The 24,281-nt window shown below is 34.8% G+C and overlaps 1 protein-coding gene across 6 annotated transcripts in view; it reads right to left on the minus strand.

Moving 5' to 3' along the window:
- The window catches only part of NCOA1 (nuclear receptor coactivator 1), a 277,674-nt gene that overhangs the window by 97,985 nt on the left and 155,408 nt on the right, over positions 1-24,281 (minus strand). For 5 of the 6 annotated variants that reach the window (XM_032294317.1, XM_032294318.1, XM_032294315.1 and 2 more), the window contains 2 exons: positions 12,663-12,768; positions 6,103-6,269 (listed from right to left, as the gene is read on the minus strand). In XM_032294317.1, the coding sequence (XP_032150208.1) occupies positions 6,103-6,269; positions 12,663-12,751 (256 nt within the window). In that variant the 5' untranslated portion in view covers positions 12,752-12,768. Of the gene's footprint in view, positions 1-6,102; positions 6,270-12,662; positions 12,769-24,281 lie in introns of those variants that run through there. The other variant, XM_032294319.1, reaches the window with a different exon arrangement.

Consider the following 24,281-nt stretch of genomic DNA (forward strand, 5'->3'; position numbering starts at 1 on the left):
TACATACGTATGATTTCATAAACAATATATGATTGTTTTGTGTTTTAAAGTTTATATAAATATATAGTTATGTATACCATTAGCCCTCCGAATTAATGGGTTTCACATCCATGGATTCTACTGACCACAGATCAAAAATATTTGAAAAAAAATTGTGTCTGTACTGAACACATATATTTCTTTTATCATTATTCCCTAAACAATACAGTACAACAACTATTTACATAACCTTTACATTGTAAGAGGTATTATAATAGATAATCTAGAGATTATTTAAAGTACATGGGCCAGGTGAGGTGGCTCATGTCTGTAATCCCACCACTTTGGGAGGCTAAGGCGGGCAGATCATTTGAGGTCAGGAGTTCAAGACCAGCCTGGCCAACATGGTGAAATCCTGTCTCTACTAAAAATACAAAAATGAGCCGGGCGTGGTAGCACATGTCTGTAATCTCAGCTACTCAGGAGGCTGAGGCATGATAATTGCTTGGACCTGGGAGGCGGAGGTTGCAGTGAGCCAAGATCACACCACTGCACTCCAGCCTGGGGGACAGAATGAGATTCTGTCTCAAAAAAAAAAAAAAAAAAATACAACAGGGGATGGGAGGATATACGCCAATTATATGCAAATATGATGCCATTTTATTTTATTTTTTATTTTGTTTTGTTTTAAGAGAGAGGGATCTTGCTATGTTGCCCAGGCTAGCCCCAAACTCCTAAGCTCAAGCAATCCTCTAGCCTCAGCCTTCCAAGTAGCTGAGATTATAGGCTTATACCACTGCCCCCGGATACTACACCATTTTGTATCAGAGATTTGAGCATACTGAGATTTTAGTATCAGTGGGAGGTCATGGAACCAACCCCCCACAGATACCAAGGGACAACTGTACAGACATTTTCAACTTACTTTTTTCACTTAATATCATGTTTGAGATTTAATCACATTGATACATGTACATTTGATTCATTCATTTTAACTGCTGTTAGAGTATTACATAAGTAATCCACAGTTGATTTCTACTCCCCTACTGGTAGGTCTTTTGATAACTACAGTGCTATAATAAACTATTTTTGGTATTTCCTCTTTTGTAGATGTGTCACAGTTTCTTCAGGATAAATACGAGAAGTGAAATTGTAGGACTGTAATGTCTGCATAATTTATATTACTAGGTATTAATATAAGACAAGCTGCTCTCCAAAGAGGTTGTAACATTGGTTTTGCTTTTCTGCATCTTCACTGAAAAACAATAACATAGTTTTTAAGTTTTGCAGATCTATGGTGTAAAATATTATCTCACTTAATATTTATAATAATGACTTTTGTGAGCTATAATTTATATGACATACAATTAACTTATTTAAAGCACACAATTCAATGATTTTTAGTATATTCACAGTTGTGCAACTACCATCAGAATCAATTTTAGAATATTTTCACCACTCACCAAAAAAACTCCATTCTCATTACCAGTTACTCCCATTTTTCCAATACCCCTAGCCTGAGGCAATGACCAACTTATTTTTTATCTTAATGAATTTGCCTTTTCTGGACATTTCCTATTAATGGAATCATGCAATATGTGGTCACATGTGATTGGGCTTCTTCTTTGGCTTAGCATAATGTTCTCAGGGTTCAACCATGTTGAAATATTGATCAGTACTTTATTCCTTTTTATTGCCTAATAATAGTCCATTATAGGAGTATATGGACTTTTATATATCTGTTCATCAGCTGATGGACATATGGGTAGTTTCCACTTTTTAGCCATTTGTGATAATGTTGTGAACATTCATGTACAAATTTTTGTATGGACGTGTTTTCATTTCTCTCAGGGATACACCTAGCAGTGGAATTATTGGATATGATAGCTAGCTCTATGTTCAACCCTAAACTCTCTAAATTGAGAAACTGTTGGACTGTTTTCCAGTGTGGCTCCTTCATTTTCCATTCCCTTCAGAAGTATGTGAGGCTTTCAGTTTCTCACCCACACTTGTTATTACCTTTTTTTTTTTCTCTCCCTAAGATACTCCTTGCTTTGTTGCCCAGGATGGAGTACAGTGACACAATCATAGGTTCACTGCAACCTCAAATTCCTGGGCTCAAGCAATCTTCTCATACTGGCCTCCCAAAATGCTGGGATTACAGGCATGAGCCACAGCACCCAGCCTTATCTGTCTTTTTGATTACAGCCATCTTAGTGAGTGTGAAATGGTATCTCACTATGATTTTAGTTTGCATTTCCCTAATGGCTAATGATATAGGGCATCTTTTTCATGTGCTTGTTGGCCATTTGTACATTTTCTTTGGAGAAATGTCTATTCAGGGTCTTTGCTTATTTTTTAATTAGGTTATCTTATTATTATTATGGTGCAGGAGTTTCTCATTTTAAGATATATTTCCTTTATCATTTCATGTGTTTTATTACATGAAGGTAAGGAAGGCTTTTGTTTTTAAGCAAGTTCTAACCAACATAAACTATCAAGTTCAAGTAGATTAAATAATTTGTGTGTGAAGTGCAAAACATTTAACATTTTAGGGAAAACCTAAGGTAGGAATGGCTATGTGACTAGTTTCTGGCCTAAGGGAATGTGAACAGAAGTGACATGCAATTTCTGGGTCTTATCCGTAAAGGGAAAGAACCACGCCTTCTTGTTTCTTTCTTTCTTCTTCTTGTCAGCTGGGACTTGGACAAGGGAGCTATGTCTAACCACATGGGTAATGGCAATACCCTAGGAATGGCAGAGCAAAAAGGATAGAAGGAGTCAATCCCTGACACTTTTCTAGACTATCTGTTTAAAACCACTGTATTTTGGGTGTGTTGTTCTACTTGCCTAGCCTATATCCTAATTAATATGTTTCATACTTCTTAGTAACATGTGAATTTGCTATAACTTGATTTTGTCCATGTTAGGCATAATCTATCATGCTATCATGAAAGGCAAGAATTTAACATGCTTACACCAACTTGCTACACAAATTACTCCTCCTCTCATACTTTCGGTATAGTCCTAACAATTTTTTTGAGTAACCAATATTTAATATCTATGTTGCTATGGCCACATACTTTATAAGGGAGCCAAGGTGTGTGTGTTATACTTTACATTTCTTATATTGTTTCAGATTTTGTGTAGTTTAATTCAACCCTAAACTCCCCTCCAGAGCTGAAAAATTCATCTCAATTCAGTCAACTGGCAGATACTCTTTAAGTGTTCCTTTCCCCCACCCACCCCCTGCCCCCTGGAAATATTCCCTAGAGTCCTCTAACCACCTGCTCCAACTGTGACTGGCTATTTTCTAGGCTGCTGCACAACTGTAACTCTGGGGCTCCTTTTACCTTTCTTAAGATTAAGAAAGATTCCATAGTTTCCCTGAGTTAAGATCTTGTGCTTCTTTCTAGCTTTACTATCTTGGATAAGACAGAGATTTCTGAAACAGGTATAATAGAAGGTAATACTTTTGAGACTTTGAATGTCTGAACATGCCTATCTGGCACCCATAACTTCAGCTGGATGAACACAGAATTCTGGGCCTAGAATCCTAGTTTTCAATGTTGTTATTAAGAAATGTGAAACTATTCTGAAAGCAATCTAGTGTGTATGAGACCTGCTTTTTCTTCTCTCTTGTTTTTCTCCCTGGTGTCCTGAAATGTCGCTAAATTGTGCATTAGTATGAGTTTCTTTATCTTTCTTTCTCAACAACTGCACTGGGCACTACATGAGGGCTTTCAATCTGGAAACCAATATTCTTCTAGTTCTGAGAACATTATTTTGGCATTATTTCTCTTATCATTTCTTCCCTTCTATTTGTTTTATTCTCTTTTTCTGGGATTAATCATATGTTAGACTTCCTGAACTAATCCTATAAGTGTCTTATTTTTTCTCTCATTTTCCATTGCTTATTTTCTAAGATATTTCTTCAAATCTCATCCCTTCATTCAACAAGTCTGCGTTGAAAGCCTACTATGTAGCCAAGTGATATTTTAGGTACTGAGGATATAGTCGTGAACAAATAGAAATCCTTGCCGTTGTGGAACTCTAGTGTGGGCAGGCAAATAATATATAAAATATGTAATATGTCAGATGTAAAAAGTACTGTAGGGAAAATAAGGAAGGTGTAAAAAGATGTACAGATTTTGTTTACCGGTTTTTAAAATATTTCAAATAGGTTAGTTAGGAACAACTTCACTCAAAAGATGTATCTGAGCAAGGACATGAAAGGGGTGAATAAAGTATGTGTATATCTAGAGAGAGTGTATTCCAAAGGGAACAGCAAAATGTAAATATCAGGGGCAGAGTGTGTCTGCAACTGGTGTGTGCAGACAGTGTGAGGAGGCAGAGTAGAAACAAGGTAAAGAGGTAAAATTTTTTCCAACTATCCCAAGTTCCAAATGCTATTTCTGGTTTTGAATGTTTCGTTTTGTAGCAATTATTCTCATTTTATAATGAAATACCATCCCTTATGTCTCTGAAGGACTGGTATCTTTTTAAGTTTTCTTCAGCTCCCTGCGTTGTCTCTGCTTAATGAGTTCCCTTTTTTCTGTTTGTTTGACTGGTTTGCTCTCTTTTATATTACAGGCTTTCCTCCAATACCTGGCTGTTTGTTCACATTAAATAGTTAGCTGGAAGTTATGTGAGGAGTGGAGGTAAGATAAGGAGCTATTTTTTTCATTTGAGGATCATCCCCACATGACTTTGCCCTCCGACTGCTCAGTAGACTCAGAGGAATCCTGCCACCCTCAATTTAGGGAGTATGAGCTAGGCTGTTAGTGTTTTGAGACCAAGCAAGGAAGGGTGGCATAGAGCCTCTTGCTGGTGCTCCCCTCTGCAGTTTTACAGTACAGTTTCTCCTGTTGGCTAAATCAGTTGTCACTATACTGTTTTCCAGCTTCTAAGATCTTAAAATTACAAAACTTTAATGCTAATAATCTGAAGTTCTCTGGGGTCTGTCATTCTGTTATTTGTGCGGTTACTCTAGATGATGTCTTCATATGTTAAGTAACTTTGCAGTGTAAAATCACCCTCAGAAGTACTTTTTCTGTGGCACTTCCATGGGGCCAGCTTGTGGGATTGTTTCTTCAAAGTGCTTTGCCTTTGTTTATGGTAGGCAACCAAAAGGTTTGATGGTATGGGGTTCCCAGTAAACGTAGGAAGTATAAATACGAACCTTAAAAATACACCAGCCTGGCCAACATGGTGAAACCCTGTCTCTACTAAAAACACAAAAATTAGCTGGGCATGATTGTGCACACCTGTAACCCCAGCTACTCGGGTGGCTGAGGCAGGAGAAACGCTTGAATCCAGGGGGCAGAGGTTGCAGTGAGCTGAGATTGCACACCACTGCACTCTAGCCTGGGTGACAGAGTAAAACTCCGTCTCAAAAAAAAAAAAAAAATCAGGTTTTTTTTCAGAGAGGAGCTCAGGTAGAGATAAACTTCCTCAAAGAAGTGGAGAGATTTTTCCCTTCATAGAGTTACTATCCTAAAGAACTCCTATTGGCCAGGCATGGTGGCTCACGTCTGTAATCTCAGAGCTTTGGGAGGCCGAGGTGGGTGGATCACAAGGTCAAGAGTTCAAGATCAGCCTTGCCAAGATGGTGAAACCCCATCTCTACCAAAAATACAAAAATTAGCCAGCCATGGTGGTGGACGCCTATAATCCCAGCTACTAGGGAGGCTGAGGCAGGAGACTCACTTAACCTAGGAGGTGGAGGTTGCAGTGAGCCGAGATGGTGCCACTGGACTCCAACATGGGCGACAGAGTGAGATTCTGTCTCAAAAAAAAAAAAAAAAAAAAAAAAGAACTCTCACTGTCCTAAAGAACTCTATGCCAGGGCCTCAGGCCAAACTCCACAACTTGTGTCTTCTGACTCAATCCCCTATGATATTGAGTCCCATAATCTCCTAAAACAACCAGGTTTTGAGTTAACTTATTAAGACATTTTAACAAGATTCTCAGGTTCACTCTCTAAAATAAAAAGGATCTTAAAGACACTTCTATATAAAATTATAATGTTCAATGTGATTTCTTAATAAAAAAGTAAAATCATATATTATAAATATCTTAATAACAAAGCACACAGCCATGGTTTTTTTTTTTTTTTTTTACCTTGTTCCATTCTCTTCATTAGCTGTATCTGATCTACTGTTTTCTTCAAAATCTTGCATTTGTCTGGTTTTACACTCAAGCTGTCAATGTCACTAATGTTGGCAGACAGTAACTCAGCTAGTTCTTCTAAATATTTATTTTCTTGCTCCCTGCGCCTCTTTTCAGTGCTGTTACACAAAGAAAATCCAGTTAGTGTACATTTGTATCACCATATTTCCTTCTCTGATCAAGTATCTAATACTTACACATTTAGTAAGATCTTTATTTTTATTGAAAATATAAAACCAGATTTAGAAAGTGACATAAATTCACATCTAAAAAGCAGATACTACAAAATACCAAAGTTTAGAAAACAATTCTGGCCAAAATATATAAATTGACTGCTATAACAGAGGTATTTCTCCAATCATATATATACCTTGAATATTTTCAAATAACAATTACTAGATATTAAAAGTAAACATAATAAATACACTAGGTGGATTTGGAACTACTTTATATTATGAATAACTTCCTGAAGTAGAAAAATCTAAATTTACAAATAACGGTTATAAATTAAGCAGGGAAGACAATACTAGAATTCAACTAAGTTATAATCAGAAATCTGATAAAATCTTATTTCTTATAATGATTAAACCATTAGTTGATCCTCATCAACAAAGTATCCATTCAAAAGCAAAATAAGAAGGCTAATAATCAGAAATGAAGGTACAGTGAACAATGTATTCTGTGTACAGCTGTGTCCTAAAAGAAATATTTAAAAAATCGATTTATAAGTTCCCATAAATGCAATAAACAAAATCAAACAATTTATTTTAAAGAAAAATAATGAGAACAAGGAATAACAGTGCATACAGTACAGGTAGCACTTTTTTAAAAAAAGTATACCAAATGTATTGAATGACTATGATTCATTTTTGCTTTCCAGTCATTAGCCCTGGTTTATTTAGCCAAGTCATCAGGCAATTTGTTTTGTGACACATATAAAGACAGTGAAGCATGACTTTGAAACTGTAATTATCAAACTAATATAATAGGAAAAATTGGTCACAAGTATCTCTGTTTTATAAGCAGCAATAAAAATCATTATAAATAAATAAATAAGATGTAGCTCCCAATTATTTGGAAAACAAAGAAAACAGGCCATTATAATACTATGCGACAAGACTAGAACACTACAAAAGTATACATCTAGACCTAGAAAACAAGATACATGAACTTAGTGGTAGGGAGAGGCTGGTTTTCTGAAAGGAAAAAAAAAAAAAAAAAACACAACTTTTTCAAAGGTATAAAGTAAGAGTGAAAATACCAAGATAAAGAATCTACAAGTGGTTCAATATAGCTAAACTACAGATGATAAGAGACAAAAGGGCAAGTGATGTGGTCAAGATCAGATCACAAGGGATCTTGCATGCCATGATAAAAAGCACGGTATACTGCTTAAAAGCACAGGTTCAGCTGGGTACAGCAGCTCACACCTGTAATCCCAAAACTTTGGGAGACAGAGGCAGAAGGACAGCTTGAGGCTAGGAGTTCAAGACCAGCCTGGGTAACACAACAAGACCTTATCCCCAAAAAAAAAAAAAAAAAAAAAAAAAAAGAAAGAAAAGAAAAAATTAGCCAGGAGTGATGGTGTGAGCCTGTAGTTCCAGCTACTCCAGAGGCTGAGGTGGGAGGATTGCTTGAGCCCAGGAGTTGGAAGTTGTAGTGAGCTATGATTGTGCTGCTCTACTCTAGCCTGAGCAATAGAATGAGATCCTGTTTCTTAATAACAACAACAAAAAGGCACAGGCCCAAGCTTCCTGTCATTTACTAGACATAAAACCCTGGACAAGTCACTTAGTGGCAAGTTAACTTTCCTAAGCTTCAATTTCCTTATCTGTAAAACTGGGATAATGACATTACTTCCCAGGGTTTTGTATTAAAAAAGAGGATACATGTAAAATGCTTGGCAGAGTTCCTGGCATATACTTTTAGCTCAGTAAATGTTATCTATTATCATCATTTTTATTATGATTATTTATTTTCAGGGAAATGAGGAGCCCAGAAGGGCTTAAGAAGAATGAGTGGCATGACCAGATTTGTAAGCTCCCTAAAGACAGAAATGGAGTCTCACCCATCGCCCAGGCTGGAGTGTAGTGGCGCGATCTTGGCTAACTGCAACCTCCACCTCCCGGTTCAAGCAATTTTCCTGCCTCAGCCTCCCATATCGCTGTGATTATAGGTGCATGCCACTATGCTCGGCTAATTTTTGTATTTTTTTAGTAGAGATGGGGTTTTACCATGTTGGCCAGCTTGGTCTCAACTCCTGACCTTGTGATCCACCTGCCTCAGCCTCCCAAAGTGCTGGGCAGGTGTGAGCCACCGCGCCCACCCTCTCTTGCATCCTTAAAGCATCAAGCAAATGGTGCTGGCTGAAGAGTAGGCACTTAATACATACTTGAGTTGAATTGAAAATGTTAAACAAGTATAAACACAGCTACCTATGATTTTGAGATTAACATTTTAAGCTTCCTTCTCCTAGAAAAATGAATGAACGGAGAAGAGGTAGCAGGAGGGAGATATGAGGTATCTCACCCCACCGAACAGTTGCTGAGAAACTCTCCTATCCAAGGATCTGTGTACAATACTGGCAATACCCTGATGTCTAACAGATGCTCTTTATGATTAATGAATTCACATATGTTTGTAGGGACAGAAACATTACAAGGTGGTATCATACATAAACTCAGTTTCAAAATTATAAATTTTCAGTTTACCATGTCAAATACATCATTTTGTTAAAGCTGAAGCCCATATTTCAGTTATAAACCTCAAAGAGATCGCCCTTTCAAGTATTTTTAAAGCAAATATGAAGATTATTATCTTTAAGATATCTAAAGAAGAGAAAAAGATGTGAAACTTTTATATTTGTAATGATGTTATATACACAAAAACATCAAAGAGCATCTACAGATAAACCAATAAAACACATAAGAAGATTCAGCACAATGGATGAATTTGAAGAATAACAAAAAAGAATGACTTGTTCCATCACATATCAAGGCAAGTATCATAAGAAAGCTCAGAACCAGATCTCTATATATACAGGAACTTGATTTATAATAAAGGTAACAGCAAAACCAGTCAAGGGTAATGTTATTACTGATAATTGGAAACACAATAAATAAATTAGGTCCCTACATTACACCATACACAAAAATAAATTACAGATTAATCAAAACCCTAAATGTGTATTAGAAGAAAACATACAAAAATGTATTTAAAGCCTTAGAGTGGAAGAAAAATTATTAAGCAAGACCCTAAAAAGCTCGACACATGAAAACCTAAGGCTTTGTATGTCAAGAGACATCATAAATAACGTTAACCAACAGGTTGGAAGAAGATACTTGTATCAATTATAAGCAAGAAAAGGTTAGTAAGTAGAAAATTTTAAATAAGTCTTAGAGATTAAAAAGAAAAGAACAAACAATGCAGCAGGAACATAGGCAAAAGATACAACCAAGAAATTCACAAAGGAGAAAAATATAAATGAGTAAAAGACCAAAAAAAGATGATTAATTTATCTAATTATCATGGAAATGCCCTTAAAACTATAACCCCATACCCATTAGATTGGCAAAGTGTTAAAATGAGAAGAGAACAGTATTAGTAAGAATGTGGGAAAAGAGGAATTCTCAATGCCTGTTATTTGAAAAACAATGTGGTACTTACCTGGTAAATATAAAAATTTACATAGATATTAAAGAAACTTTGTGTTTTTTTTGAGACAGAGTTTTGCTCTTGTTGGCCAGGCCAGAGTGCAGTGGTGCAATCTTGGCTCATTGCAACCTCCACCTCCAGGGTTCAAGTAATTCTCCTGCCTCAGCACCCTGAATAGCTGGGATTATAGGCGCCTACCATGATATCTGGCTTTTTTTTTTTTTTTTTTTAAATAGAGACGGGTTTTTACCATGTTGGCCAGGCTTGTCTCAAACTCCTGACCTAAGGTGATCCACCTGCCTCGGCCTCCCAAAGTGCTGGGATTACAGGAGTGAACCACTGTGCCTAGCCAAAGAAACTCTTATGTATAAAAATAGGAGATACGTGTGAGGATGTTTGCTGCAGGGCTGGCTGTGACACTGAAAATTTATAACAGGCTGCTTATCTCTAGGGAATGTATCTGTAGAAAAATATATCTTTCAAATGTGATATATTCATGTAATGCAATACTAATCAAAAGTTAATAATAGGACTGAATACGTCTATGCATATTTAAATCTCAAAATCCATGTTGAAAAAAGTATAGTATAGAAAATATATAGTATTATATAAATTATGTAAATTTAATAAATATTCTATATGGCTCAAAGATATCTGTGTGTGTACATATAATTATTAAAAATAGGAGAAATGTACTACAAACAAATCAATTCAATTGTTAAGTAATATATTACTTTTATTTAAACAGGATTATGCAAATATGATCAAATATTAACAAAATACAGTGATATGATAAAACAGTATCAATTACATTGTGTTGGATATATATAGTTTCTCAGTCTATATTCTTTTTTTTTTTTTTTTTTTAGTAAAGAAGGGTTTTCACCATGTTGACCAGGATGGTCTCGATCTCTTGACCTCGTGATCCACCCGCCTCGGCCTCCCAAAGTGCTGGGATTACAGGCTTGAGCCACCACGCCCGGCCTATTCTTTTATATATTTAAAAAATTTCCCCAAATAAAAAATTAAATGCAGCCAGGTGCAATGGCTCAAACCTGTAATCCCAGCACTTTAAGAGGCAGAGGCGGGCAGATCACGAGGTCAGGAGATCGAGACCATCCTGCCTAACATGATGAAACCCCATCTCTACTAAAAATACAAAAAATTAGCTGGGTGTGGTGGCACATGCCTATACCCCAAGTACTCAGGAGGCTGAGACGGGAGAATCGATTGAACCTGGAAGGCAGAGGTTGCAGTAAGCCGAGATCGATCCCCCCACTGCCCTTCACCCGGGAAAGGGGAGAAAAATCTTTCTATAAAAAAAAAAAAAAAAAAAAAAAAAAAAAGTAAAAGATAGTTTGATTTATTTATTCTTAACTTTTCCTTTAAGGACTGACTTTATATACAGATATAAATAAGAGCATTAATTTTTGACAGCACACTTCTAGATTGTTATCTTGATCTCAACATTCCTCCCTGCATCTGGACACTTATTTGTGATTATGAGTACTCAGGTTATTGTCACTCTATAACAGCTCTCTGAACTGAGTCAGAGAAATGGTCACTTTACTTTCTCGAGCCTAGAGCCCTCGCATTCTCCTGTTAAAATCCTCTCTTCTTCCCTCCCATGAGAAAGCAGCACGTAATCCAAGGATAGATGAGTCTTCTGTAGCTTTACTCTTTAGATGAGGGATTATCAACTAGAGGTGATTTTGTTTTCCCTGGCCCCAGGGGACATTTGGCAATGTCTGGAGACATTTTGGTTGTTACAACCAAGATGCTACTGACATGTGGTGTGTAGAAGCAGGGCTACTGCTAAACATCCTACAAAATACAGGACAGCTCCCCTATAACAAAAAATTATCTGACTCAAAATGTCAATAGTGTGGAGTCTGAAACACTTTCCTCTAAATTCTGGAAGATGAGTGGAGTAAAATCTCCACTCATTGTAGGAAGTTGCTCTCAGGTAGGAAGCTAGCTGCTCTTTTTAAATAGAATGTTAAATGAGCATCTAGGGAATATATTTGTAGAAAAATATATTTTTTAAATGTGGTATATTCATGTTAATGCAATACTAATCAAAAGTTAATAGGACTGAATATAACTATGCATATTTAAATCTATATGGCATTTGAGGTTTCTTCTCTATCTGGCCTTTGTGAGGGTCTCCTTAGCATTAGATCTCTTTTAGTTCATTTAAGGTGGTTATATTCCTTATAATAAACCAAATATTTAATTACACAATAATCATTTTTTAAAATCCCGATATTTCTTAGTTCCACTAATGCCATAATGTTCTATGACGGCAACGAAAGATGTATAATAGAGTTATGTACTCATTTGACAAATCTTTTCTGTGTCCTTACTACATATAAGCCACACACTGTGCTAGGAACTAAGGATACAATGATGAGCAAGAATGGACAAGGCCCCTTACCACATGGCAGCTCAGAGTCTAGCAGAGAAGCCAGGAGGAATTCATGAGATAATCACACAAACTAGTAAATATCTGCAATTATGGATCATGACTATGAAAACATCTGAGACAGATACATGAATGAAGGAAGTTGATCTAACAGTTATGGAAGGAAGAGAAGCCTCCCTTTAAGGATATAATGACTAAGCTGGCATCTGAAGGATGAGTAGGTGTTAACTAAAGGAAATCAAGAGGAAGTAGGCTGGATACTGGATATAGGGAGAAGCATGTGCAAAGACCCTGGGGGAAGGAAGAGAACATGGTGAGTATGAAGTACTCAAAGAAAGGCACTAAACTTGGGGTATTTAAACAAAAGCTGTGAAGTGGCAGTGAAAGTAATAAAGCAGCTCTGCCGAAAATAGACTAAGAGGAGTGTTCCTACCTTGATGCCAGTGTGTCACATGGCGATCCTTTCCTCTTATGTGAGTCTGGGTTAGCAGGGTCGGATGAACTGTCCCCGAGGCCACTCATGTTGAAAAACTTCACACCTAAACAGGAAGAACAACAGTAAGAAATCTACCCTTATGACCTCTCCAACCAAATAAAGGTAGCGACGCTCCCCTATGTTAGAAAATTTCTAACAATTGTGCTATTTTAATGAATAGATAATTATAGCCATCATAAAATCATTAGTATCTATATAAAAGTACAGAGGCCATCAGATAGTATTTCTATATTTCCTTTTCTATATCTGTAAAATAAAAGTAATAATCCTTTGTGAAACTGTTACAACCAATTAGGATGAAAATGTGGTTGGAATAATTAAACAGATACTGAGATTTTTTCCCAAAGAGAAAAAAATCATTTTCATGTGTAAATGTAAAAGCTGAATGTTGAACTAGAGTCAGATAAATTATTCTTTGCATTTATTATTTAGAACCTGCTTTCCAAAGATTTTAAAATAACTTTCACTCATAAGGTTGGGGATTTTATATTGATAGATAAATAATACATATAGAATTAAGTTAAAGTGATAAACTAGATTTAGATTTTGAATTGTACTTTACGCTTTCAGTTCTATACTCCTAACCTTTTGTTTACGTAGTCAGGCAACAAAGATCAAATGTTTAGTCTATGTTAGGACCTTGGTATAGATGCCAGAGAACACAAAGTCATTCCCCCTAGCATGCCAGCCAGGCTTCTCACATGTTGCACCAGTTAGCGACTGCACTTAAAGATCCCTTCTGATCTGTCCCTCATCAACCATTATTCTCCATATAATCCCTAATGAAACTCGGAACCCTATCCTTGGTCTTACCTATCCTTGGTCACTACCTTTTGGATTTTATTAGTGCCAAACAACATACTTCACCGTTCTCTTTTACTCCGTCTATCCTCATAAAAGGAAAGACAATTCTTATTAAATGGGTGAAACTTTAGCTTTTCCTAACATTCTAAATTATTAAACTACAGCACTGTATGTTAGCAGCCATACTGAGAAGCTTTATTATAAAGAATGTTGAGAATCGCTCACATGGCTTTAATTGGTATGTCTAAGTAAACCCTTTTCTCTAAAACTGACTCTGCTTCTAGCCCTTTTCTGAAGACCAATGACTGTCATATCTTTTTGGTGCACAAATAATCCCTAAAATTTTAATCAAAAACTTATTATTTCATGCAACCAAAAACGGCACATTTTCAATTTCTCCATATTAGAAGTGCTATTTATGAAAAATTCCAGCTTCTACGATTACAATCTTACCATTTTTTATTATTCTTTTTTACTCATTTCTAACTGGAATCCAAATCCTGCTGATTTTTCCTTGACAAGATTGTCTCCTCCTTCTTCATTCCCAGATACAGTTATAATCCTTGTTTGGAACCAAATACCTAATTCTAGATTAATGCAAGATCCTTTAATCTTGCTTCTCAATTCCTGTCATTCTCACTTCTAATCTGTCCTATAAACAGCAGCAAAAGCATCCCTGCTTAAATGTCATTTTCAAGGTCTCATTTCCCTGATAAGAAATCAACTAGATTTGCCTACTGCAACATGGTAGTTAAAAGGATGGGCTGCCATCCTGGGAAGAAATGAGGAGAAAAGGGAAATCTTACGCATTTTTAGTAGGAATGTAAATTAGTGTAGCCATTTGGAAAACAGCATGGACGTTCTTCAAAAAACTAAAAATAGAACTACTATATATCTGATAGAGAAATCCTAAAAATATGTACATATCCAAAGGAAATGAAATCAGTATGTTGGAGAGATATGTGCACTCCAATATTACATGGCAGTATTCACAATAAGCCAAGATATGAAATCAACCTAAGTGCCCATCAACGGATATATGGATAAAGAAAATGTGGTATATATACACAATGGAATACCATACAGCCACAAAAATGAATGAAATCTTGTCATTCATGGAAACATGGACAAACTTGGAGGGCATTATGCTAAGTGAAATAAGCCAGGCATAGAGGAACAAATTTACTGCATACTCTCACTCACATGCAAACTCAAGAAGTTAATCTCATAGAAGTAGACAGTAGAATAGTGGTTACTACAGGCTGGGAAGGATGCAGGGAGGAGAGGATAGCCAGAGGTTGTTTAACAGATCCAAAAGTACAGCTAAATATGAGGAATCACTTCTAGTGTTCTATAGCATTGTAGGTAAACATAATTAACAACAATTTATTTTCAAATAGCTAAAAGAGTAGATTTTGAATGTTCCCAACATGAAGAAATGAAAAATGATTGAGGTGATGGATATGCTAATTACTCTGATATGATCATTACATATTGTACACATGTATCAAAATATCACACTGTACCCCATAAATATGTTCAATTATTATGCATCAATTAAAAATAGTAATAAAAGTAAAAACAAACAAACAAACAAAAAAACCCCAGGGCTTTGGGGCCAGAAAAACCTTGTTCAAGTCCTGGATTAAACACTACCTGTCTGACCTTGGGCAAAGTCTTTCTCTAAACCTATTTTCTGCTCATGTATTTCTTGTTGGTACACTGCAGTCATTCTAGCCTCTTCTCTCATATCTTGCATGCAAGCAAACACCAAGGTTTGTCAGTTTTTACTTCTCAAGTATTTCCAAAATCCATCCGTTTTTCATATTCTCCTTTACCAATATTTCAATTCAGGTTTTCATTTAACTCTTAGTGGACTACTAAAATACCTTCCCAAACAGCTTCTCCCTGTTTCCAGTCTTGTCCTCCTTAAGTTTATCCTCTGTAGACCCACAAGAGTAGGCTACCAAGTGTATGTCTATTAAATCCTCATTACCCATGGGACAATATCCAATCTCCTAAACATAATATATAAAGTTTGCATCAGCTCTCACTTATTGTGTGAGTCTATTACAGAATCTGGTGAATGAGTTACTAAATGACTGTCCAATCAAGTGTTCATAGATTATATATGCCATGTATTATGCATTACAATGTAATCTACATATAATGTTATATATACCATTTGTATATATATAAGCATATAGATTACATATGTTAACTTTAGCTTCAATCTCATCTAGGCTTTAAAAATCTTGGTAATATCTCATGTTCTCAGCAAAGGTAAATATTAGACAAAAAGGTAAATATTAGCCAAAAATCTTTAAATTGATCTCAGTGTGGGAGCAGACCAATTTAAATTAGCCACAAGTGTTTACTAAGCTCTTACCATATGCCAACCTCTATTCTAGGCACTAGGGATACAGCCATGAGTAAAATTTACAAAATCACTAATAAAGTCTCATTCTATTGTGAGGGAGATGACAATACATAAAATGAAATAGGAAATTTTATAGTGTATTAGAAGGTGATAAGAGCTATGGAGAAAAATAAGGCAAAAATAGAGGCTTAATTATGTGGAAGTGGAAGGGAAGCAAGTAAGACAGTTAGGAAAGGACTCACTGAAAAAGTGAGAGATATGAGCAAAGGTAAGAAGCAGGTAAGGGAGAGAGCCAACAGAATGATATATGGAGGAAGTGTGCTTCTGGCAGGGGGAGGTAGAAGGGCCTTAAGGCAGGAGCATAACTGCTTTTTGAGAAACATGAAAGAGGTGAGCATGGCTAGAACTGGGGAATAGGGGGGTAGGCAATGAGGTCAGAGAGATAATGGGAGGCTATACCATGTAAGGCCTTAAAAGTCATTGTAAGGACTTTAAGCCCCAGTGACTGAGGCAGTCACTGGAGGATTAACAACAGAAGGATGACAGGATTTGACTTTTATTCTAAGACTTCCTCTGAAGGATAAATACAATCTTTCTCATCTCAGTAATTTGGTATCTGAATGTCTACTTGTTAATTGGACATTTCCATTTGGATGTCCCACTGTCACCTCAAATTAAACATGTATAAAATATGACACACTTTTAAATTTCAGATTTCTATTAATGATAAATGAGATGAACTACATTACACATTAATGTCTTTAAAAATAATGTATTAAGCCTTTTATAGGGGTGACTGGAGAGGAAGGAACACACAATAGGGAAAAATACAGAAACCTAGTTAGCCTTTGCAAAATTTACAATTTAAGGTGAACAACCCCAATGCAAAGCAAATACACCAGGCTTGCAACAAGAAAGTCAAGAGATCAACAATGGTTTTGTTACCATCCACTCTAAAACTCAAACACAAAATAAATATAATTGGTTCACTGTGTTACTGGAAAAAAATATATACCTTCTTTTCCTGTGGAGATTCACAGAGCATAAATAAGATTAACCAAATATCATAGAAGTAAAGAGGTCATTTAATTTCAGTAATATAAAAATGAAATAATGCAATAAATTTATAATAATGAAGCATCAATTCTAAACTCTTCTACAAAAGTAGAAACAAAAGAGAGAAGAAAATGCTGAACAAGGAAGTTGAAAGATAAGACTTTAGGATTTGCCTAAATTCAAATGAAAAGAGTTAGCTAACACTTACTTCATGTTCAGGTGCCACTTTTTGTTTCCTTAGCTGGCCATCTTTTCTGCCTCTGATGAAATTAGGTTACGTCCATCTAAAAATTTATCCATCTGAAATTCTACTTGTTCTCAAAATAATCCTGGGCATATGTTTTTTATTATAATGTGCTATAAGATATAATTCTTTCATCTCCCTTTTGGGATTGTGAACTCAAAGCCAATTATAGATATTTTTATTGTATATTTAATATTTAACAAAATACCTAAAAGATAGAGAAGCTAAATAAATAGGTGATGAATTAAAAAAAAATTAACCTATCTTACTAATATGACAGTTAAGATTTCTAAAGCAAAGATACTTAAGTTTTTATGGTTAAATATTTCCCAAAATATTTTTAAAATCTTTGAAATTATTTCTTATAATTGAGAAACATGAACTTTCTTGAAATCCTTATTGTCTTACTTTCAATGGGAAAAAAACAGCAAACTGCCTTCTTGGACTAGAAATTAAAATTAGGAAATGTTTCTTCTAAGTTTGAAAAAGTAAAGACCTATTAGTTTGTATTGAAAAAACAAAAAACAAAACAAAAAAAAAACCTGTGATATTTCACAGTACTGCAGATCCAAGCCATGCTGCAGTTATATGATCTTAATAATATAATCTCATAGATTGAATACTTTTCAGTAATAAATAAATCTGGATCTAAAGCAATATTCCCATACTGTGCTACCCTTGGACTATTGGATGGAGATTTACAACTGCTACATCTGAGATTCTGGGGCTGGGGAGAGAAAACAACCAACAACTCAACAGCAGCCAGACATGCAGGCCTACTGAAATAAGAGCCAAGAGCTGAAGAGTTATGAGACAGTCACCCACAATTTGCTGATAGTATGATTCTGGAATTAACTGCTCTCTGTTTACAAAACACAATACACTGAGCAATGTAAAACTTCTGATGAGGAAAAACTATTACAGTTGTATTTATGTGGAATGGCTCTACATTTGGCAGTTAGGATACTTAAATAAGGACCATTAAGAAAAGAAAAGTTGGTTTCAGGAAACCAATTTGCATATCGCCCTTTAAAAAGGGGTAAGGTTTCTAAGTAAAAGTACCCTGTTGATTTAAAGAGATTTACTAACTTATACCCAATCTTATGCAATCTCTAGATAGCAGTTTTTAGGAACTAGAAACTCATCTATCTCTGTTCAAATGTACCAGACTAAACTAAATAGGTGAAGGCTAAAGAAATACAACAGTGCCTTATAATTTAGCTGATTTTAAAATTTCTACATAAGAAATCTGTCATACATTTCTTGGATTTAGCTGAGAACTGCATAATTAAAAAAAACCCCACCAATTAGTTAATAAACATTTCTAATAATATACTTTAAAATGCTTAGCAGTCAATGAGCACAAAGAAGTGTGTATGTGTGTATGTGTACACGAGAAGGACACTCTAAGAGCTAAACCTCCCCAAGTTAATAGTTGTATAAAGGGCAACACACAGGAAAAACATGATAAAGATCTGAACTAGCTAATTTCCATAAAAAATGTTTCTCAAACTGGAGTCCTCAGACACATAAGGGTCTTTGAAACAAGTTTTCGTTTTAGTTTTGCATTTCAATGGTAACCAAAATCTTTCTCATGTGTTAAGGAAGGATAGAGACTTTAGGGTTTTCACTGCCTTTTTAATAATTGAGTAATATTCCATTATTTGGAGAGGCCATATTTTGTTTACCCATTCACCAGTTGATAGATATTTAGGTTGTTTTCATTTTTTGAATATTATCAATAATGTTCCTGTGAACATTTATGTACAAACGGTTATGCGGGCATGTTTTTAATTCTCTTGAGCATTTAACTAGGAGTGGAACTGTTGGGCCATACAGTAACTCTTAACTTTCTGAGGAACTGTCAAAACCAGTTTTCCGCAATAACTACATCATCTAAAATTCCCACCAGTAATATACAAAGGTTCCAGTTTTCCACAACCTTGCCAAACAATTTCCTGCCTTTAAAAAAATTATAGCCATCCCAGAGGGTATTAAATGGTATCTCAATATGGTTTTGATTTGTATTTCCCTAATCGCTAATGACACCAAGCATCTTTTCTTGCACCACTGGCCATTTGTATATCTTATTTGGAGACGTGTCTATTCAGGTCCTTTGCCTGCTTTTTAAAAACTAAAGTTTACTGTGTATATTTAAGATATACAACATGTCATGAGATACAGATACGTAGTAAAATGGTTATTATTACGAAACAAATGAACATATCCATCGTCTCCTATAGCTACCCATTTTTTCCACTATGGCAATGTTTTATTCTCTATCTCTGTATATTTCACTTTGTTTTTAAAGATGCCTCATATAAATGAGATTATGTAATATTCTTCTTCCTGTGTCTGATTTATTTGGCAAATGGCAGATCTCCTCCCTTTTAACGGCTAAGTAATATTTCATTGTACATATACGCTACAGCTTCTTTACCTATTTGTTCACTGACAAACCCCTAGGTTGTTTCCACATCTCAGCTATTGCGAATAATGCTGCAATCAACATGGGAGTGCAGATAGTTTTATGAGCTGATGTCATCTCTTTTGAGTATATGCCCAGAAAAGGGATTGCTGGGTCATATGGTAATTCTATTTTTAATTTCCTTAGGAGTATCTATACTGTTTTTCACAATGGCTGCTCCATTCTAAGTTCCCACCAAAAGTGTACATGTGTTTCCTTTTCTTAACGCCCTTGCCAACACTTGTTATCTTTTGTCTTTTTGATATACGTTGAGCATCCCAAATCTAAGAATCCCAAACCCAAAATGCTCCAAAATCCAAAAATTTTTGAATGCCAACATAACACTAAAAAGAAATGCTCATTGGAGCATTTTGCATTTCAGATTTTGAATGCTCAACTGAAAAGTATAATGCAAATATTCCAAAATCCACAAAAATCCAAAATATGAAACAATCCTGGTCCCTCAAGCATTTTGGATAAGTGATATTCAACTTGTAACATCTATCCTAATAGCTCATAGATGTGAGGTGATATAGCAGCTTTTACTTGCATTTCCTTGATTATTTTATGATGCTGCGAACCTTTCATATACCTGTTGGCTATTTTTATGTCGTCCTTGAAGAAAAGTCTTTTCAGGTCCTTTGATATCTGGCTTATATGTTTTCTTGCTATTGAGTTGTAGGATTTGTGGTTGGGTTAACTAGTCTTGTTATTAAGTCATAAGAGTGCTTTACATTTGGGATACTAGACCCCTATCGATAGATATATGACTTGCAGATGATTTTCTCCAATCCTGTGGTTTATCTTTTCATTTTCTTTATAGTATTCTTTGATGAACAAAAGTTTTTAATTTTAGTGAAGTTCGACTTATCTACATTTTCTTCTTTGTTTAATAGTTCCAATGTCTGGCCCCCCTAAGGACAGATACTACTAATTGTTATTTTTCCTGTATATGGGCCATATTTTTTTGTTTCCTGGTACGTCTCCTAATGTTTTTGAATACTAGGTATTTTGAAGCTAATGAATGGGCAGGGATTTTCTGAAATGTCTGGAAACAAAAATTCTCTCAAAATCCACAAAGCCAGGGGCCCGAATTCAGATGGTAGTTATCCCTGGCCCAGAGAAGAGACCCTGCTCTGATAAGCTGCTACCTTAAATGACTTGTCATCGTCTTAACCTTTACGGCCAAGAATAAAAAGCAAAAGCAAATAAATGGATTCAAAGCAATCAATGAATTTTTAGAAATCAAAACACCATTTAATCTTATTTCACTGATTCTATAAAATACCAGATTTTTCTTAAAGTGCTTTTGGTAAAAGAGGATTCTGTGCAGTCTTTTAAGTTTATTATGCTAATAATAAGGACATTATCAAGGATTTGGTAACTTAACCTCTAAATGTATCTAATGTTTGAAACAATATGTTTAATACATTTGTGTTTACAACTAAAAGCTTGTTCCACAGATTGAGATAATGCTTTTTTATTTGCATTAATTTTTTCTAAACACAAATAAGTTTGAAAAAAGAATAAAAGTTCATTTTTGTTTTCTATTAACAAATACACAGAAAAAGGAAAACGAAATTAGTTTTAAAACTCAATATTTTCCTCATATTGCCTTCATTTAAAATTTAATTTTAAGATAAAGAATAAACCTGTATTTGCCTTATTAAAATATTCCTAGTATATTAATTCATGACTTAGGAAAAGTAGCATTGCAACACATATTTGTGGCAGCTATCTTATTAGAACAAATTAGCAAAAATAACTCAACATTTCCTTATGAAACTGAATCCAGTTATCTTGGAGTGATATAGAGTTACTGCAGGTATACTGCACATGACTTCCAAAATCCACTCTAATTTGTGTTGGTATTTCTCGAGGAAAAATCAGTCTTTCCAACTATAGCTATGTTTGGCTGGTATAAACAACAATGTAAGTATTTGACATTTACTTGAAGGTGTACAGGAGAAGAGTTTTATAAGAGTTTAGCAGAAGCAGCCTTAAAACAAAAAATGATAATCATTTTGCTTTGTCATTTACACAGACAAAACTGAGTGATAAAAATTTCAGTGTTGCTGGGTGCAGGAGTATGTGTCTATAATCCTAGCTATTCAGAAGGCTGAGGTGGGAGAATCGTTTGAGCCAGGAATTCAAGTCTGATCTGGGCTGAATAGCTAGATTCTGTCTCTTAAAAAAAAAATTAATTTAAAAAAAAGTGAATAAATAATCACACTAAATAATCACATTTATAACATAAAATAACTCCAACATCTAAAATAAAGAATTCAGTCCCAGATCAGAAGCTGTTCAATTTTCATCAACTATTTTGGAAACTCATTTCAGAATACAGTATAGTTAAATATACATATCTAAAGCAATAAAAGAAAAATAAATACACTAAAATCTATTCTCTAATGGTATATGGTAGAAGTACCAAAGTCATAGAGTCAAATGGGTCAAAATAATTTACCAAAACAATGGAATTGTATTTTGAGGGTGTTAGAAAAATGATCAAGTCAGGAAAATCTCCAGTTAATTTCAGGGTCACCCTTCCAATCTGAAAGGGAAAGGGCACAGATAAAATCACAATATGAGCCAATCTTCGTTGACCACATTTATATAAAAGGTAAGCATTTTTTAAAGTCCAGCTTAAAACCTAAGTCATCTTACTTGATTCATTTACATTCTGCAATACTTTATTGATATCCATTGAAAAATGAAAAAAAAAATTCCCAAGCATTTCATGTAAACAGCTGGTTAAATAGCATCAATATCCTCTTAATGCTCATACTAAATATAGCTAGCTATATTCCTTCCACTGCAAAGACTAACTTGGAACAAGTGAAACTCAAATTCCATTTTCCAGTGTTCTCAACAGGATAATTACGAAAACAGAGTAATAACAATAAAAGGAATGCTCATACATTTTAAGCTGGAGATGCAGACTTTAAAATTTTTAGAATAAGAACCCCTGCAATTGTCACCCAGTACAGTACTTCTCAAATATTCTGACTATAGGCCACTTCAGTGGTATAAGCATGTTTACCCTTCCTGTTGCCACTTTCACATTAGAAAGTCAACAGTAACAAAGAAATAGAGAGAAACAAAATAATAAAAACTTGGAAGTTAAAATGTAAACCCATTAATATGCATTTGACTAAAGGATGTGACATATTATATATATTAAACGTGTACTATATGTTTTATATGCATTAATTCACTTATTCCTTACAATTACCCTATGAAGTATATTATTATCTCCATTTTGACAGTTTGTCATACTAATAAACTATGCTCGATGATGATGATGATGATGATGATAATGAATACTAACACTTATTTAAGATTTACTATGTACAAATCACTATTCTATGTTAATTAATTCCTAACCTATGTTAGTTCATTCCCTCATAAACCTTACTAACTCATTCACTCATAAAACATCAGGTAGGTCATATTATAATCCACCTCAGTGATGAGAAAACCAAGGCACGGACAAGTTACTTAATCTGCCCAACAACTTAAGTGGCAAAGAAGAAACTGGTCTTAGGTAGTCTGATTCCAGAATTTGCATATGCCTTAAGTTATATAACTAACCCACAGTCACATAACTAATCAACAGAAAAGCCATCGATATAGTCCCAATCTTTTGCTTTGGTCTCCATATCAAAACATTTCCCTAATATATCCAGTAAGAGACTTACAGAAAAGGTGACATTAAAATATACCACATCTAAAAACTAGGTAGTATACAAGGTACTCAAACATACAGACAAAAAATCTTTTCTATTCTTAGTCAAAACATCAGATGAAAATAAAGTTATTCATATAGCTAATCATGACTTACCTTCTATGGTACATTATAATATAAAACAAATTATTTCCTGTAAGATGTCAAGCACTTTAAAATATAAATGCACTGCTCCTTCGAAATCAAAAGTTCCGCTTTTACAAACCCTAATTTTTGTTCCAAAGTTTATAAATCTTGGATTCTAAAATTACACACACACACACACACACACACACACACACACGCTTGTGTAAGTGAGAGAGAGTGTGTGTACGTGTGTTTGTGTGTATGTATGTATGTAATTCCTTTCAATAACACCTAAATTATCTTAGTGATTCTACTTTCTAGGATTTTGGGCTCTTCCTTTGTTCTAACAGATTTTATCCTGAAAACTCTTTGTAGGCTTTGTTATTTAAGACAATGTTCTCAGAAAAAAAAAAAGTCCCATATCACAGTCTTTTTAGGAAGGAGGTAAGTGGAAACAGACAATCCTGAAATGTGGACCACTGTACAAAATAGCAGGCCTGTATTTTCCCCAATGTCCTTATCATGGAAGGCCCTATTATGAAAACAAAGAAAAGCTAATAAACTATTCCAGGTTAAAGGAAACCAAACAAAAGTGATAACTATGCAATGTATGATTGTGAATCAGACAAATGGTAAAATTTTAATGTGGACTATATATTAGATAACAGCAATAAAAAATGTTAAGTTTCCTGAGTTGATTATTATGTTGTGGTTACATAGGAAATATTTCAGAGTGATGGATCATGATTGTCTACAACTTTTTCTCAAATCATTCATCATCATCGTCA

This window comes from Sapajus apella, unplaced genomic scaffold (genome assembly GCF_009761245.1).
Source record: "Sapajus apella isolate SASKATOON/1434 unplaced genomic scaffold, GSC_monkey_1.0 scaffold31, whole genome shotgun sequence".
Classification (NCBI taxonomy): domain Eukaryota; kingdom Metazoa; phylum Chordata; class Mammalia; order Primates; family Cebidae; genus Sapajus; species Sapajus apella.